This window comes from Drosophila sulfurigaster, chromosome X (assembly GCF_023558435.1).
Source record: "Drosophila sulfurigaster albostrigata strain 15112-1811.04 chromosome X, ASM2355843v2, whole genome shotgun sequence".
In the NCBI taxonomy this organism is placed as follows: domain Eukaryota; kingdom Metazoa; phylum Arthropoda; class Insecta; order Diptera; family Drosophilidae; genus Drosophila; species Drosophila sulfurigaster.
The window spans coordinates 26,369,629-26,385,385 of record NC_084885.1 but is presented as its reverse complement, the minus strand read 5'-3'; the positions used below and the strand labels follow the sequence as shown (position 1 = coordinate 26,385,385).

The following is a 15,757-nucleotide window of genomic DNA, read 5'->3' as shown; positions in this document are numbered from 1 at the left end:
TAACAAGCCATCATCAGCGACGTCGAGTGTGGGAAAGTAACGCCTTAACCCTTCACTCTTCTTTCTCTGCCAATTGCCATATAGTACTAGACTAACTGTTGTGTTCTTCTCTCTGGGTGTGTTTGTGTTTACCCACACTTCTGACAGCCAACGTTAGTTTGTCCAGTTTGCTAGTTGCGAGCGAAGGGTTTTTGCCACAGACAAGGATTTATTGCCTTCCTAGAAGCAAAGTGGCTAAAAGCAGCCTATGCCAACAATGCCAACTGCTCAAAGATCCTCTTCCTCTTCTTCTTCTTCTTCTCAGTCTTAGTCTCCACTCTATTATTGCAAGTTTGCTTTTTATTTACAGTTAAGACTTCAATACGCCATGCTCTGGCAACTTTAAAGCAGTTCAAGTTGAGCTTTAGAGGAAAAGCTTTAACTTATGAAGCTCATTTAAATTAGTTGTGTAAGCTTTATGAAGCAAATTTTTTTTAGCAAAAGCCTACAAAGCTCATGGATCTGAACTTTATGTGATAATGCTGCAATTTGGATTACAAAGCTTGCCAGACAATCAGATGTCGTTTTACCAATACAAATCTATATGCAGATTATTTTGGCACGAAGAGTTTTGGAAGTTTGGCTCTTGTCAAAATTTAGTTAACATAAACATTTCAGCAAGCCGCTTTGAAAGCTCTATTCGAAATTTAAGACCTAGGTTTCAATTTGAATACAACTTGTACATGATCAAGACTAAAGCGAAAGTTCTCTTGGAGTTTTAACTTCACTGAAGTGCTTTGTTATTAATGTAGAAATAAAAATTCTTGAAATTGTTTGAAGTACATTCTAATAAATTTTTCAATTCAATATTTAGAAATTGTATATATTTAAAGCACCTTTAAGGACTTAAAGGAAGGCTTAAATTGAGTTTTTAAATGCATAACTATTGTTGTGCCTTTTTTGACGTTGTAAAGCGACAGTTCTCTTTGAGCTAAAAGCTAATTGAAGTACATTATTATTAAAAATTTAAATATATAAAATTTGGAAATAAAATAACTAAAACTGTTCAAGTCGAATATTAAATACTTTGAAATTTTAAATAGATCTTCAACAACTTATTTCTTAAATCCATTGAATGTTTCCTACAAATCTTTAACCTTAATCCAAGCTTATTATGGTGTCAATTGCAAACGAATTTTTGGATTGCAAAACAAGAAATTCCCTGATTAGCATAGCTTAAGTTAATGGCATTAAATTTGTGTGTTAATAAATTTTGACGCTGCTGAGCTGAGATCATGTTAATGAAAGGATTTCGAAATGAATAAAATGTAATCATGTGATTTAAAATCTGTATGATTTGGAGTTTTCCAAAATGTAAAGCTGTGAAGGATTTAATGGGACTTATGATCATGTGATTAGTTTAATTTGAGCTGGAGTTATGCAAGGTTTAGTAGTTGAGTGCTCATGATTTTGTTTTCGTTTTCATTCTCATTCTGAATTTCATTGTCTTTGGTATTTCGTGTAAATTGTTGATCAGCCTTGAGGCTGAGTCGCAGTCATAAGTACGTGTAGTTTATTTGGGCTAAATGCAAAGGAAGAATGAGAAGTTCTTCTCCATTCAGAGATTCAAGTGAAAATAGCTGTCAATAAAATCAAAAGTTGTTTGCTTTCGAAAACTCTGATCGCAGCTGTTGCTGTTGTCTTCGTCCTCGTCCTCGTCCATTGTCCTGTTCCTGGTCGTGCACCTTGTGCGCCGTCTGCGGCGTCAACGGCGTTTGCACAACAATGGCCCAACAATATCGTTTGGCCCAATGGGCCAAGGTTAGGCGCAGTGTTTGAGCGCCGATCACTCTCGCTCTCTGTTCTCTACGCTCTCTACTCTCTCTCTCAGCTCGATTTATGAGCAATATCAAAAACGAGTATTCGGAAATATTGACAGTAAAAGTAATGAAAGCAATTTCCATGTGGGAGCTGAAGGGTTACTTTTTTGCATTTGGGTTTTTGAACATCAACTTTTCGAAATATTCAAAATGTATAAATGTGAAAATGCAAAAATCCATAATGCATAATCCCAAAAAAATAAAAGTAAAATTGCAGTTTCTACAAATGTAATCAAGGTCAAATAGAGGACACACAGCGATAGCAGGTAGCAAAAGCGTGTGTTGTTGCTTTAAGCCAAATACAGCCGCGAAAATGTCCCGAACCCGAGTAAGCCATAAAATGCGACGCGGATTAGCATGCGCAGGTAACGGTTGAACACAGTTTTCCGTATTTCTAGGAATTCGCGAAAATTCAGCGACTATCTCTCTCTCAACTACCTGCTATCGAGCTAAGTCTGAGACTATATAAGAGGCAGACTGCAGAAGAGGCAATCAACAGTCGCAAGGACAACAGCAAACCGAGTAGATCGACGCGTAAAGTGAAGAAGAAGTTTTCGTTGAAACAAACGTGTTCTAAATTGTAATAACGAAATAATATTCTAAGATGGGTTGTTGTGCGAGCAACTTAAAGATGGATATGAAGCGCAGCTTGGACGGCAGCATTTATGCCTCGAAGCGCAGTCGCAGCGGCAGCAACAGCAGCAACGGAAGTGGCAGCGCCAGCGTAGCAAGTGGCAGCCCCAATGGCAGTGCTGTCAACAGCAACAGCAGCGGATTGGGCAGCGCCTGCAGCACACCGCAACGCAGCAGCAATCGCAGTATTTGGAGTCGCAGTGCTAATCAATCGCGTCCCATTCCCATTTGCGATGATTTCGCCGAGCAGCCGACGCAAATTCTTGATCGCTCCTGCGGCTATCACACTTGCAGCACAAGCACGAGCAGCAGCAGCAGCAGTGTGTGTTCTACACCCAGCAAGCGGCAGCTGCGTTGCACCCAAGAGATGGACAACTACAACAGCCAGAACATCAGTTGTGAGGAGGAGGAGGCGGAAGTGCCCGCTGTGGGCAATCTGGAGTGGGAGATGCATATGATGCAGCAGGCACAGCCCATCATGTGCAAGACATCGTCACCGCTTTGCCAGCGTCGTCTACAGTCTCCGCCAGTCGGAGGCAGTCGACAGCAGCAGTTGCAACATGATCCCAACTCGCGTTCGTACCACAAGTGGCGCAACTATTTGCAGTGCACACCGGTTCACATGCTCCACAATGTGAGTCACATTCCCGAGGCAATTGCGGGTCAGTTTTGTCCCATCGATTTTCCCGCCTTCAGCGATTTGGAAGAGATGGAAAGTGCCGCCAAGCGTTACAAGGTCGACAGGGGACATCATCAGGAGCATGAAAGCCGAGACTATCAACAGCTTCGCATGCAACAGCAGTTGACACACACGATTAGCACAGATCTGTGAAGAGCTTAGACCTGAGAGCAAAGCACTCAAAACTCGACGACTTCGCTTGGCCTGAAGACGTTTGTGAAGTTTTGTGGTGCCAAACTGCGTTGGCAACAGGTGTGTCAGGCAGTCACTCAATCATTCAGCCAGTCAATTAGTCGCTCAATCATTGTACATAGTCAACAACAACAACGAGAACAACTTCAGCTGTTCAGCAAAATTGCCAAGCAACAATCAAAAACAACAACAATTCATTCCTTTCGTATTCTAAGCATACCAATTTTTTTCTTTTTTTTTTCTAAATATATTTTTAAAATTTAAAATCAAATTTTAAAAGTCGAATTTATTAGTTTATAATATCAAATAAAATGCGCAACATGTTGCCAATCAAAAATGCAATCTAAGATCGTATTCTTAACACAAACTTTGTGGCTTTTCCTTGGTTTGTTGAAACAAACCAACATCAAGTTAACAATCATTGGCAGCTACTGCAGTTGGGTTAAAGGTAACTTATTTGCAAAATTTTCCATCTTTGGATTTTGCATTTTGATATTTTATGCATTCGCGGAATTTCCACGGCTGCTTTTCTGCAGTTTTCCCTAATCCTTTTTCTACATCGCATTATGCTGTGATCATTTCTTTCACTTAATCTACCTGCTCTCGTTTGTTACTCTATTGGTCTCTGTCTTTCACGTAGGCTTAGCGTATCTAACTGTCTTTGTCTAATCTTTAATCTCTAGACATTTATTCGCAAGCTGTCATCATAAGTCTCGCTTTATCACATTTCTTGCATTCTTTTTTTTCTTTTTCGCGTTCTTTTCTTTCGGATTATTTTAGGTCTCTTTTCTTTCTTTGCAATTCTCTATTTCACATTAAGCACTTGGTGTGATCTCCCTCTAACACTTGCTAATTGCAAATATGACACACCATAGTTGTCTCCTTCGCTAAAGTCAATAAAATTCAATTGATTTGTTTGCTCTATTCAAACTAAGGCAATGATTACTTCATTATTTTGGGGGGAATCGTAAAAGATTTTTAATGTGATTAGCTGTTAAAGGAAATCTAAAATAGTTTCCCCAACCGCAAACAAAATCAGCAATCACAATCAGCCAAAGAAATTGTCAAGCGTCGTCGCAACAGCGAAAGTTCAAGGTAATTGTAAAGCTAACAACTTGCTGCAACTTGCAACTAACAATAATTTCATATTTGATGATTTGATTGCTCTGCACAAAGCCAGACAAAGTGCTGTGAAAAGTGTTGTGCGGTACAAATGGGGAAGGGGAAGCGGGTGTCAGGGGAATTGCACCGCAAACTGACCAATGAGGAAAATCAATGCGCATTATGAATAATGCCAGCACATAACCAGCAAAAGAGCTTGACTACAGTGTGATCGACTCACAGATACTGTGTAATTATTTATATTGGAACTTAAAATAGGAAAACCCGATTCATAGTAATATTCAAATAATGTGACATATATGTTAAAGAAGAAGTTCAAAGTTCAAAATTGTGAGAGACAACATTTTGCAAAAAATATTAAACAGCAAAATCTAGAAAAAGAGAAAATGAATTTGCAAAACAAGAAATTCATTTTATTTAGCTAAAAAATGAATAGCATTAAAGGAAGTACTACAACAATTATAAGAGACTTCGAAGAAATACCAAATTTTAGAAAAATACCAAGTTTAGTACTATAAAATACTGTATAGACTAAGGCAAGTTTAAGAAATGTATGAGTCAGCAAAGTACGAAGGGAATATGAATAGTAGAGAAGTAAAAAAATGTATAGAAATTTGCTGTTCGATAATGAAATACAAAATTCAGTATAAGAAAATACTATATATACTACTCCTTATACATATGTAAATATTTAACGCAATGTTATTGAAATGAATGAACAACTTTTATACAGCAAACTCAGTGCTTTAGGGTATTGGGAAAAAGGGCTGCACACAAATGGATGGCACGCTGACCACAGAGCGTATGCGTAATATTAAATCAAAACTATATATGAAATGTACATAAATGTGCAATAATTAATTATGACAGTAATGCCCAAATAAGCCGTAGATTTATGTGTGCAATTTGCAATTTACACAAAATATACGACAACGACGAAAATATATTTTGTGCGGAAAATGTGACACAACACAAAGCAAACTTGCAACAAGAATGACGCTGACAATTCGCCTTTGATTGTCCATAATTTAAAGCCTGGAATATTGATTTTAGCAAATGCCTTTCGGCTCAACTCGCTCCCTACAACTGCCATTGCGCTACCTGTTAACCGAATCGAAACCTTAAGGGCATGTCAAGTGTCTGTGGGCGATTTTGACTTTCCGACTTCTTGGCCTCGTCAAGCGTTATCGATGGCCCAATGCTGACAGGCTGCCCTGCCCCTGCCCTGCTCCTGTCCCTGCCCTCAACTCAATTGGCATACGGCAAAGCTCTTCACTTTTCACTCTCCTCCGTCTGTTTTAGCCATGACTTTGTGGTAAGCAAAAAGCAGTTGCCATTTTTCGATGCCAATGTGTTGGCCATAATTGTGAGTTCGCCATTCAGTCAGTCAGTCAGTCAGTCAGTCAATCCGTCAGTCAAACTAACACCCGTCTCTAAGCCTGCCTAACCAACCAGCTGTCTCCTCCTTTCCTCCTCTCTCTTCCCCCCTCCCCACTAGACACCTCTTCAATTGTGCGACCTGTGCAGAGGTGGAAAGTCGCGTTCTAGGTTACAACATGGGGTCAGGTCACAATGCAATTTCAGTCGCGTGGCAGCTGGATACACTAAGAGAAAATCTATGCAACATTAATGTATATACTAATTATACTAGAGATTGAATATCGCATGATTTCAATTTATCTTCAAATTCGTTTTTAATACATTAAAAATAATACATGTGACGATGCAAAAAAATTAATAACGACAATTAAAAAAAAACCGATTGGACATACTTTTACAAGATTCTCGATAAAAAACAAGTTTGAAGCAACTACGAATCTTTGTTATTAATTCCTTTTAAATGCATTTATTTCCAAATGAAAATAATTTAGATAATTGTATATAAGATTTTTAGACAGACCTCAAGATTGCAGTTTTAGAGTTACAAGTGAAGTTTCTAGATGACATACAAAAAAATTTAACAAATACTAATCTCACTCAGCTGTTTTGAAGCTATAAATTATTTAAAAGCAGTACGATATTACTTACATTAACATTTGCACAAATTGGGAAAATTACCTGCAATTAAATAGAAAGAAATAAATTTAAAATTATATACAATTTAATATGAGCAGTCTTGATAATAAACTATGAGCTCTTTGAACTCTTTGAAACAGCTCGTAAAAGCTTAATATAATATAAGAGGGAAGAGCTCACGAATTTTGTAAAAATTTGTTTATTGGTTTAATAAATGTTGTAATTTAAATATAATTCTAATTTGAATTCTTCTTTAGATTTAAATTGCAATAAAATTGTAGTTTTATCTTTGGAATAGTAAAAAATGTAATGATGTTAGGCATGTGGTTGGTCTATCTATTAGTTGGGACTCTATTCATAATTCAGGTACTCTAATGTACTCATATGAAAACTTTCAGCGAGCTACACATAACATAAAAAGCAAGAAAGCTACAGAAATTGCATTTCAGATTATTAAGAAAAGCCACTAAATGACATCATCTTTTTGCTTTTTGAAACGTAACTATTTAACTAACTATTTGTATCTGCTCGCAACAAAATATTGCGGAATGATAAATATTTAAGCTGTGATTGAAAGTACCAAACTCAAATTGCGATTATTACTCAATTTTTTTCAATTTTTGGGGTCGGAAGTGAGCTCACCTTTAAATCTACAGCTAATTATTCTTAATTATGAATTTAAAAGTTAGTAATACATCTGTAAAGTGTCAAGTGAATTTCTTCGAGTGTCGCTCAACTTAATCGTGTCTATACACATTGCACTTTGGGAGCCATCAACGAGCGCAGGCACAGTCCACAGTCCTTAACTGAAGGTAACTTGCAGTGCCACTTGACCACACCTCCTCCCGCCCCTCGGCGTTGGCTGGGCATCGAAACAATTACGAGCATTTTCAGTGGGCAAATTGCAGCACATTTGCACCTGTGACGTGGCACAGAACGAGAGAGAAGGAGAGAGAGTGGAAGAAAGTGAGAGAAAGCAGAGGACACTGCCTCGATTATTGTAAAACTTTTGCGTTGCGACAGAGCGAAAATAAAGTTTGTTATTTTTTTTCTGTATTATTAAAGTGCAGAGTGCAGAAACATGGCGGGCGGTGGCTAATAATATGAAATAATAATTTTCAGTTGGCGAAAACGCACAATTTAACAATTTTATGTGAGGCAACTTTTTGTGCGCCGGACAGCAAATTGTTTATGCGAGTGTGACAAAAAAGTTTCGTCCTTTCAATGTGTGTGTGTGTGTATGTCTATGTATGTGTGTGTGTCCATTTCCAACAGTCACACACTCATAAAAATGATATAGAATTATTAACTTTCTGGGGTCTCGAATTGGGCGATAAAAACAACAACAACAAAAACTGCCCAGAGGCCTTTCATTGTTGGCCCAACAGATGCGTGGACGTAAGTGAAAGGGGGCGAGTGTGTGTGAGGAGGGGGCGTGGCACAGCAATTGGTGCTGGGCAAAAGGTCTGTGAACAGTAATAAATAGTAAATCGAGCTATTTTCTATGGAATTTATGCGAAAAATGCGACACATGAAATGGAAATAAAAGGTTCAGTCTAAAAAGGACAAAGAGAGAGAGAGAGATAGAGACAAGAAGAGGGAGAGGGATGCCCCTCAAATTTAAGGGGCGGTAGGTGTTTCGTCCTTTGATATTTACGGCTGTTTTGCATTATGCAAATGCCATAAATACAAAATATGATTATGAATTAAATACAAGTTGCGCCTTTAAAGCAGTTGTAATTGTAGAAGATAGCAGCAAAGAAAAACGATTAAAAATACATTAAAAATGTAATTGAGCATTAAAGTGGAAAATGCAAAACCAAAAGCAAAATGCCGAGAGATAAATCACAATAGAAATGGGCAAGAAAAAAAAACAAAATTAATTCCCATTTGGGAGACGGATTTGTGAAGATAACATTTAATATTATAATACGACAGTTGATTTATGGCCAGCAAACTCAGAGAGCACTTTATTCTCTAGCTTAGTTAAATCATTTTTGCGAGAGATAAGTTCTACAATTTGGAAGGGCATAAAGAACAATATTTTCAATTTCAAACGAAATACCGCATGCAAAATTAATAAGTACAAAAAATGAAAAATATTAGAACAAGCAGAAAAGTTTGGTATTATTCTAAAAATATACCAAATGAATATACCGAAAACATTAAAATATGCTCAAGAATGTAATTGACATATGAATATACTACTACATTTATAGCGAGTATAATAAAGATATAACCGAAAAATACAGAAATATACTGAAGTATAAAATATACTGAAGAGTAAGATGTTATAAAGTTACACCGTATTTTAATTACGCTGACTAAATTAAAATAAATCTAATTTCTGATATCGTTGAAAAAATCAATAATGAAAAATATTCAATGATACTCTAAATGTATAATATATTAAAAATGTAGTAGTATATTAATATACCAAAGCGTTAATATTGTGAACCGAGTGTAGAGAACACATGGCAAAACAATAATCAAATAAATACAGCGAGCACATTTAAACTATGTGGCATAAATATTTATGTTTTGAAATAGTTGAAGTTGATTGAACAACGAATAAATAATGATATCTCTCTATCCGACTGCGATATGGGGGAAAATTGTGGAGTGCGCTCGCTTGACTCTTTTCCCTACATAATACATGACTATTTCGACTGGTTTGCCATGAACTTTAAACTGGCTGTTGACTTGCGAGGCGAGAGAGCGAATGAAAAGGGGGCTCAGAGTGTGGTTGGTCTATCTATTAGTTGGGGCTCTATGCATAATTTAGCCACTCTAATGGTAGCCGCGGGCTCCTGAAAACATTGAGCTAGCTACACATAAAAAGCAAGAAGGCTACAGTCGAGTATACTCGACTGTGAGATACCTGCTACCCATTTTCAATAATTGGAGAACATTACAGTATTATTCATCAAATATATCAAAAAATAGGAAAATTTAAAAATACTGAAATATACCGAATGCTTTGCTTGGTATATCGATATACTACAAAAAAAAAATTGCAAAGCAATGTAGTATTATTCTTCAAATATACTAAAATAAAAAAACTGAAAAATTCCTATACATACCGAGACAGCGGACGGACAGACTGACTCAGATGTTGTCGCTGGTGAAGAATATATATACTTTATGGAGGAGATGCTTTCTTTTTCCTGTTATTAGCTACAATACCCTACTACCTTATGCGTATCGGGTATAAAAAGGCAGCTAAAAAAAGAGTAAATGGTGCGACATTTTAAAAGGGCAGCTAGAGAAAGAGAGAGTGTATGTGAGAGGGAGAGAGCGAAAGAGAGATGTGTAGGTAGTCAACAGCTAAGCTGGGCAGGACAATCAATTTGAGGCAGGCAGGAAAAAATGTGAAATAATTGTTGCAACTGCTGCCGAGCTGAGCTGAACTGAGCTGAGATGAGATGAGCTTAGCAAGTTGCGAGTAACAGCTACTTAGTAGTTGCAAGATATATATGTGGATGTAGATGAATTTAATCTGCTCTAATTACTAAGTGCAACACTTGAAATTTCAAGTGTATCGCGCGTAGGGTACGAAACGGATTTAAATGTCTAAATCCCACATGAATGTCGCGTGCGCTCGCACATTTTGTGGCCAAGATTAAGGCTGTGCCCAATGATAACCGCAAGCGAGAGATAGAGCAAAGGACAAAGCCACAGAGATTAACCAGTCAGACCCACATATGATGATTATGTATAGGCAGCAGATCTCAGTGTATCTGTGTATTTAGATCTCTCAACTCTGGACGGGGTTTATAGCACTTGCCACTTGGCGGCACAAGCGACACTTGAGTTTTATGGAAAAACGTTGCCTGGGATTGAGTTTTAATTCGCTCATCGCGTGAGGCGTTGTGAGGGGATTGTGTCGTTTCACGGGATTATGTCTCATGTTGCGGTTTTATATATACATTCTCTATCTCGCTACCTTTTAGCGCCCTGATGAATTTATGGCCCAGCCTTAAAGCCGTATATTTCGCATTCGCATTCGCAGTCGCAGTCGCCTCGTTTCCTTTTAATTCCCTCGCTCAGACTCCATTTTGCTGTGAGTGAGTGAGAAAAATGGCTAAACAAAAGCCCCAAAAGGGAAGCTACTGGAATTCGATGCGTGTAAACACGCAGAGGGAGAACTAAAAACGGACAGCCGGAGAGTGAAAGGGAATTCTCCTTTCCCAAAAAAGCAAAAACCAAACAAACCGAAACCGAAACGTTTTGTGTTTAATCAAATTCAATTATGAAAAATACACAAGAAAAATGTTTGGAAGAAAGTCAGAGCACAAAATGTACACAGAGAAAACAAAAGCCGTGTTCCCAAATGGGAAAGGGCTGCAGAAAATTAAATGTAAAACTAATTTTGCGCAGCACTTAAACAACACGAACAACTCCCTAAAGAGTTAGACGAGCACTTTCACTTGCACATTCGTTTTGTAATATTATGACTCAAGAATAGTTTGAGGCTAATTTGCGAATTAACCAGTTATTTCATTGATAATGTAGAGATCAAGAAATACTTTAGCTTTCTAGCAAAATAATTAATTGATTATTGGGTTTTTTTTGTGTGGTACACAAAGTGAGGGAGTGTGCTCGACTGTGAGATACCCGCTACCCATTTGGAATAAGAGCAAAACATAAAATATACAAAATTATTACACCGCAAAAATGCTGAAATATATATATAACAAATCTGGTATATTTTGCACAGTGTTGTATATTTTGATATACTGTATCAATATATCAAATATTGACTTTGGTATATTTTTAGTATTTTGTGGTATATTTTAAATTTTTGCTATTTCTTAAAATATGTAGCGGGTATCTTACAGACGAGCACACTCAACAGAAGCTATATTGTTTTTCGACTATTCTTAAATGAACTAACTTTAATGTACTTAAATTTTAAGAAGTGTTACAATATTGTATATATGTAAATAAAATTGGTAACTATTTTAAAGGGTATCTGTGGATCATGTTGAATAACTCGAAGCTATTTTCGCAGTCGCTATCGCACTTTGTTTAAGTTTGTTGTTCTGTTCAACTCAAGTGACAACATTGCCGCAGAGTGTTCTCGAATCAAATTTGCGTTAAGCTGCTGTTGTTTTTCGCCCAGTGTATTGGTAGGCGAGCCTATGTATATGTGTATGTGTATGTGTGTGTGTTGTTATCTGTTAGCAAGTGTGTCAAAATCACATTAGATGCTGTTAACTTTAGCCACTGGCTTTTTTTGCCATCAGTTTTGTCGTTTTGTTTGTTTGCCGCTGCTGCGTGCAAATTGATTGATTGCTATTGATGCGTGATTTGTCCTTAACCCTGACACACAAACACACCCACACACACATATATATACACATATATTGTAGTTGATGCTGTGTGTGTGTGTTTATTATGAAGCTGACTTTGGCTTTATCTCTGCTTTTCTTTGCCTTTATCTTGGCTGCGATTTCAGGGTCGCTCCACCAACAAAAACAGTTTCGGGTGAACAAATAACTTAGGGTGTACATTATTAACTTTTGCTTACAGTTGACTTTGCTTTGTGTAAACTTTGTTATCACGGCCACTTATCATTTATCCAAGGCCAAGCTAATCGACCGACCGACCCACAGAGGCGACTTTCAACTTCGAGTTTGTACAATATTAGTAATTGATTAAGCCAAATGCTGTGGACTTCTAATTGCGCTTTATAGCTGAGAGGCTTCTCAAGTGTGTCCCCCTATTCTACTTCTCTCTCACTCTCTTTTTCTATAGCCATCTCTCTTCATCTGGTTTCTTCTTTAGTTGTCGCGCAATCCCCATTTGAATTTCAACTCGGGTTTCTTTCATGTTGCCCAAACAACTTGGACAGCAAATTTCAAGGCTACGCTCCTTAGGGAACTCACACCTAGCCAACACACATACACACACATAACTATATCTGTGTGTGTGTCATGTGTGTGTTTATATTCATCTATATATATACATATCTGTATGTATAAACCTGTAGCGCAAGCTTGCAAGAAACTTTGATTTTGCATACTTTATCTCTATTCGCTCGAGGACCCAAAGACAAGCGAGAACTGCGCATTTGATCGACGAGCACATACTCTGCATTTAGTTTACAAAGGTGATAGTACAATTTTTTTTACCAATTTTAGTTGCTAACTTAGAATTATTTGTTAGCTAATTCTAATTAGTCTCGATACTAATGTTTTTAATTTCATTTAATTGTCGAATCTGTACAAAAATTTAAACGCACCCTAACAATCCATAGATGAAAATTGTGAAAACCTCGTAAATCATTTTTGAAATTCCAACGCACAATTTTGTAACATTACATTTACTTTTTATAAATCATAAAATTCGAGCTGAAGAGTTGAATTAACATTAAATGATGTGCACTAATCAATGCAAAAACATTCAAATATACTGAATACTGAATATTTGGTACGGAATTCGAATTGAAATTAAATTATGCTCACTAATCTATGCAAAACTGGTAAAAAAAAAAGTCTTAAATAATCGATTGAAGCTAAGCCTATTATTTTGAAGCCATCCTTCTGCGACACTTTGAGGTTTACAGGGTATACAGCCAACTGAAACTTGTCCAAAAATTCGCTTTGTCAGCTTTGCGCCAGTAGCCACAAAGCGCTCGAGCATCGAGCGCAGAGCGTCGAGCTGAACCTTTTGTGGCCTAACTAACTAGGGAGCTGACACATTGACACTTTCATACAAACACACACACACATACAGAGAGATACTTCTCTGGCAATTTGACAATCGCTTTGGTATCTGCTTTTTTGGCCAATTGTTGCGCATGAGAAACTGCATCGCATCAATAAACAACCATTTTTGCTTGGCATTTTCAAAAAAGAGAACTAAATAAATAAATAAATAAAAAACGCGGGGAGGGAGTGCTTAAAATATATAATATTCCCGGAATGCCAGACGGACGATTGTCGCTGCCATTTGCAATTGCATTTGCTATTGATGCGTTTTTTATGCGCCTACTGTAGCGGTTGCAACACAAATGCTGAAAGGGTTATAGTAGCGGCAGTGGCAGTAAAAGGGTTAAAAAACAAGAAAAGCCAACACACACACAAAAAATGAATTCGTACATAATAAACAATTTTTCATGGCCCTTTTTATGGCATTTTATGTCTACACACATGTTGGCCTGGCCCATGGGTCATAAACACGAGCTGTAAACGCTTTAGATGCTGTCGCGGCACTTTCGTTCAATTCCATTCCATTCCATTTCGTTCCGCAGGCCAAATGCCTTTGACATTCCGACATGCCAACTAGAGATGGCAAAGGGAGGTTTAAAAGTGCAGTTAGGTAAATAGAGATGATAAAATAAGAATATCGATAGTGAAAAAGTGAGAGACAGAGAGAGAGAGAGAGAGAGAGAGAGAGAGAGAGAGAGAGAGAGAGAGAGCAAGTAGGTGGAAGGCATAAACAGCGCAAAGGATGCTTAGAAGAGATTTGTACACTTTCTCGAGACCAACTCGAAAAACAGTGTTGTAATATAGTGCATGCTAAATCATTTCTTACTCCAAAAATGTGCTTATCAAAAGATGTAAGATCCATCTTTTGGTATATGTTTTTCCTCACTTTAAATAGTGTCACACACGACATTTTTGTCAAAGCACTAACCTTACTTATAATATATTTAACGAGAGAAATAGTTTCACAACTAATGTTGGAAAATGCCAAACAAATATATAAAACTAATTCAAAAATAAGTTTATAATATTTAAGTTGAAATAACTATATTATTGATAAGTTCCAAATATGAATAGAAATATTTCTGTTACTTCTACTTTTTGTTCACTTTACTTAATTTAAAATATTTCATATAAATGCATGTTAATAATGTTTGTGTTCATCTTTTAATTTCAATTACTTGTTTTATATAACTATTCTTTTGGATTAATACATAAAGAGGTATGAATGCATTGAAGCATTCACGATTCACGCTCATCACTATTAGGGTAACAATTAATGGGGGGTTAATAATTGCTTATTCATTTAAAAGATTCTATAGACGTGGTTATTAATAAGATTTGTGTACACTTTATAAATTTCAAATATTTGGTTTATATTACAATTCTTTTAAAATAATATATAAAGAGAAATTAATGTTTTTGAGTATTCACGACTCACGCTCATCACTATTAGGATAGCGTGCGAGCGTGGGAAGTGTGAAAGAGAAAGAGCATGCAAATGGCAGCAAGTGGCTTTAAAATTGAGTCACAGGCGGCGCTGCTGCTGCTGAATTCAGCTGGGACACAAACCAAACCAAAAGGCATTGGACGACAATTGCACCTGTGTGTTGATGTTTTTGTTGCAACTTTAGGCATGCCATTACACACACCTCAACAAAGCCCACACACACAAAAATTCTTTCTCTACCTCCCTCGCATTTCAGCGGTCGAGTTTAATTGAAAAACTTTTGCAGCCATGTAATGCCATTCGCAAAGGGAACATACAAAAAAAAAGAGGTCAAAAGAGAAAGGGAAGCAGGCAGCAAATCGAATGCGAGTTGGCTGAATTATTTGCGCTGTCATCGCGGTCAGCGGTCAGTCGAAATCAATTAGAAATTATTTGCTCGACATATTGCGAAATAATGCAATAATTATTATAAGGGCAGGCGGCAAAATGCAACTTCAATGCATGAAAGCATTTGAAATGCCGCAACAACCAACACAACCAGTAACCAAACAGGCAACATGCAACAGTCATGCAAGCCACGCATCATGCCGCATGCACTCACTGCATGTAACATGCAACTTAATTAAAAAGTTCAAAGTTCAAAGAGAGAGAGAGAGAGAGAGATACAGGCGGGCAGAGAAGAAGAAAACACACACACGCCCAGAGGGGATTGAATTGATAAGTGCTCCATGATGGACGAGAAAAATGGAATTAAGTGCGAATTATGAGCCCGACCATCGCAGCAATTAGAGATGGACACAGCGCGTGTCACGAGCTGAAAACAATATGTAGATGGTAGTTAAAAGGCTGAGGATTAAAAAGTGTAACAAAGAATGTTGATTGTACACTAAAAAAATTCCAAAAACACACTTTTTAAATTACTGTAATGAATCAAATTAGAGATGTGCGTGAGTCACGTTTCTCCAACAATAGCTTAAGGTAGTTGAAAGCTAGAAGTTGATTAATAAAATTTTAGACGTACATATAGTATATATTAAGTCTACAGAATCATACTGTAAGAATACAATATAAATTTTAATTTGAATTATTGTAT

The 15,757-nt window shown here is 37.0% G+C and overlaps 2 protein-coding genes across 2 annotated transcripts in view; one reads left to right on the top strand and one right to left on the bottom strand.

Annotated features, from left to right (window-relative positions):
• Positions 1–15,757, bottom strand: part of LOC133847557 (uncharacterized) — a 68,817-nt gene that overhangs the window by 17,906 nt on the left and 35,154 nt on the right.
• On the top strand, positions 1,974–3,663 carry LOC133849011 (uncharacterized). The gene is made up of 2 exons (XM_062284813.1): positions 1,974–2,187; positions 2,258–3,663. Exon 2 carries the CDS (start codon positions 2,464–2,466, stop codon positions 3,322–3,324), a length of 861 nt encoding a protein of 286 aa, XP_062140797.1. The 5' UTR covers positions 1,974–2,187; positions 2,258–2,463; the 3' UTR covers positions 3,325–3,663.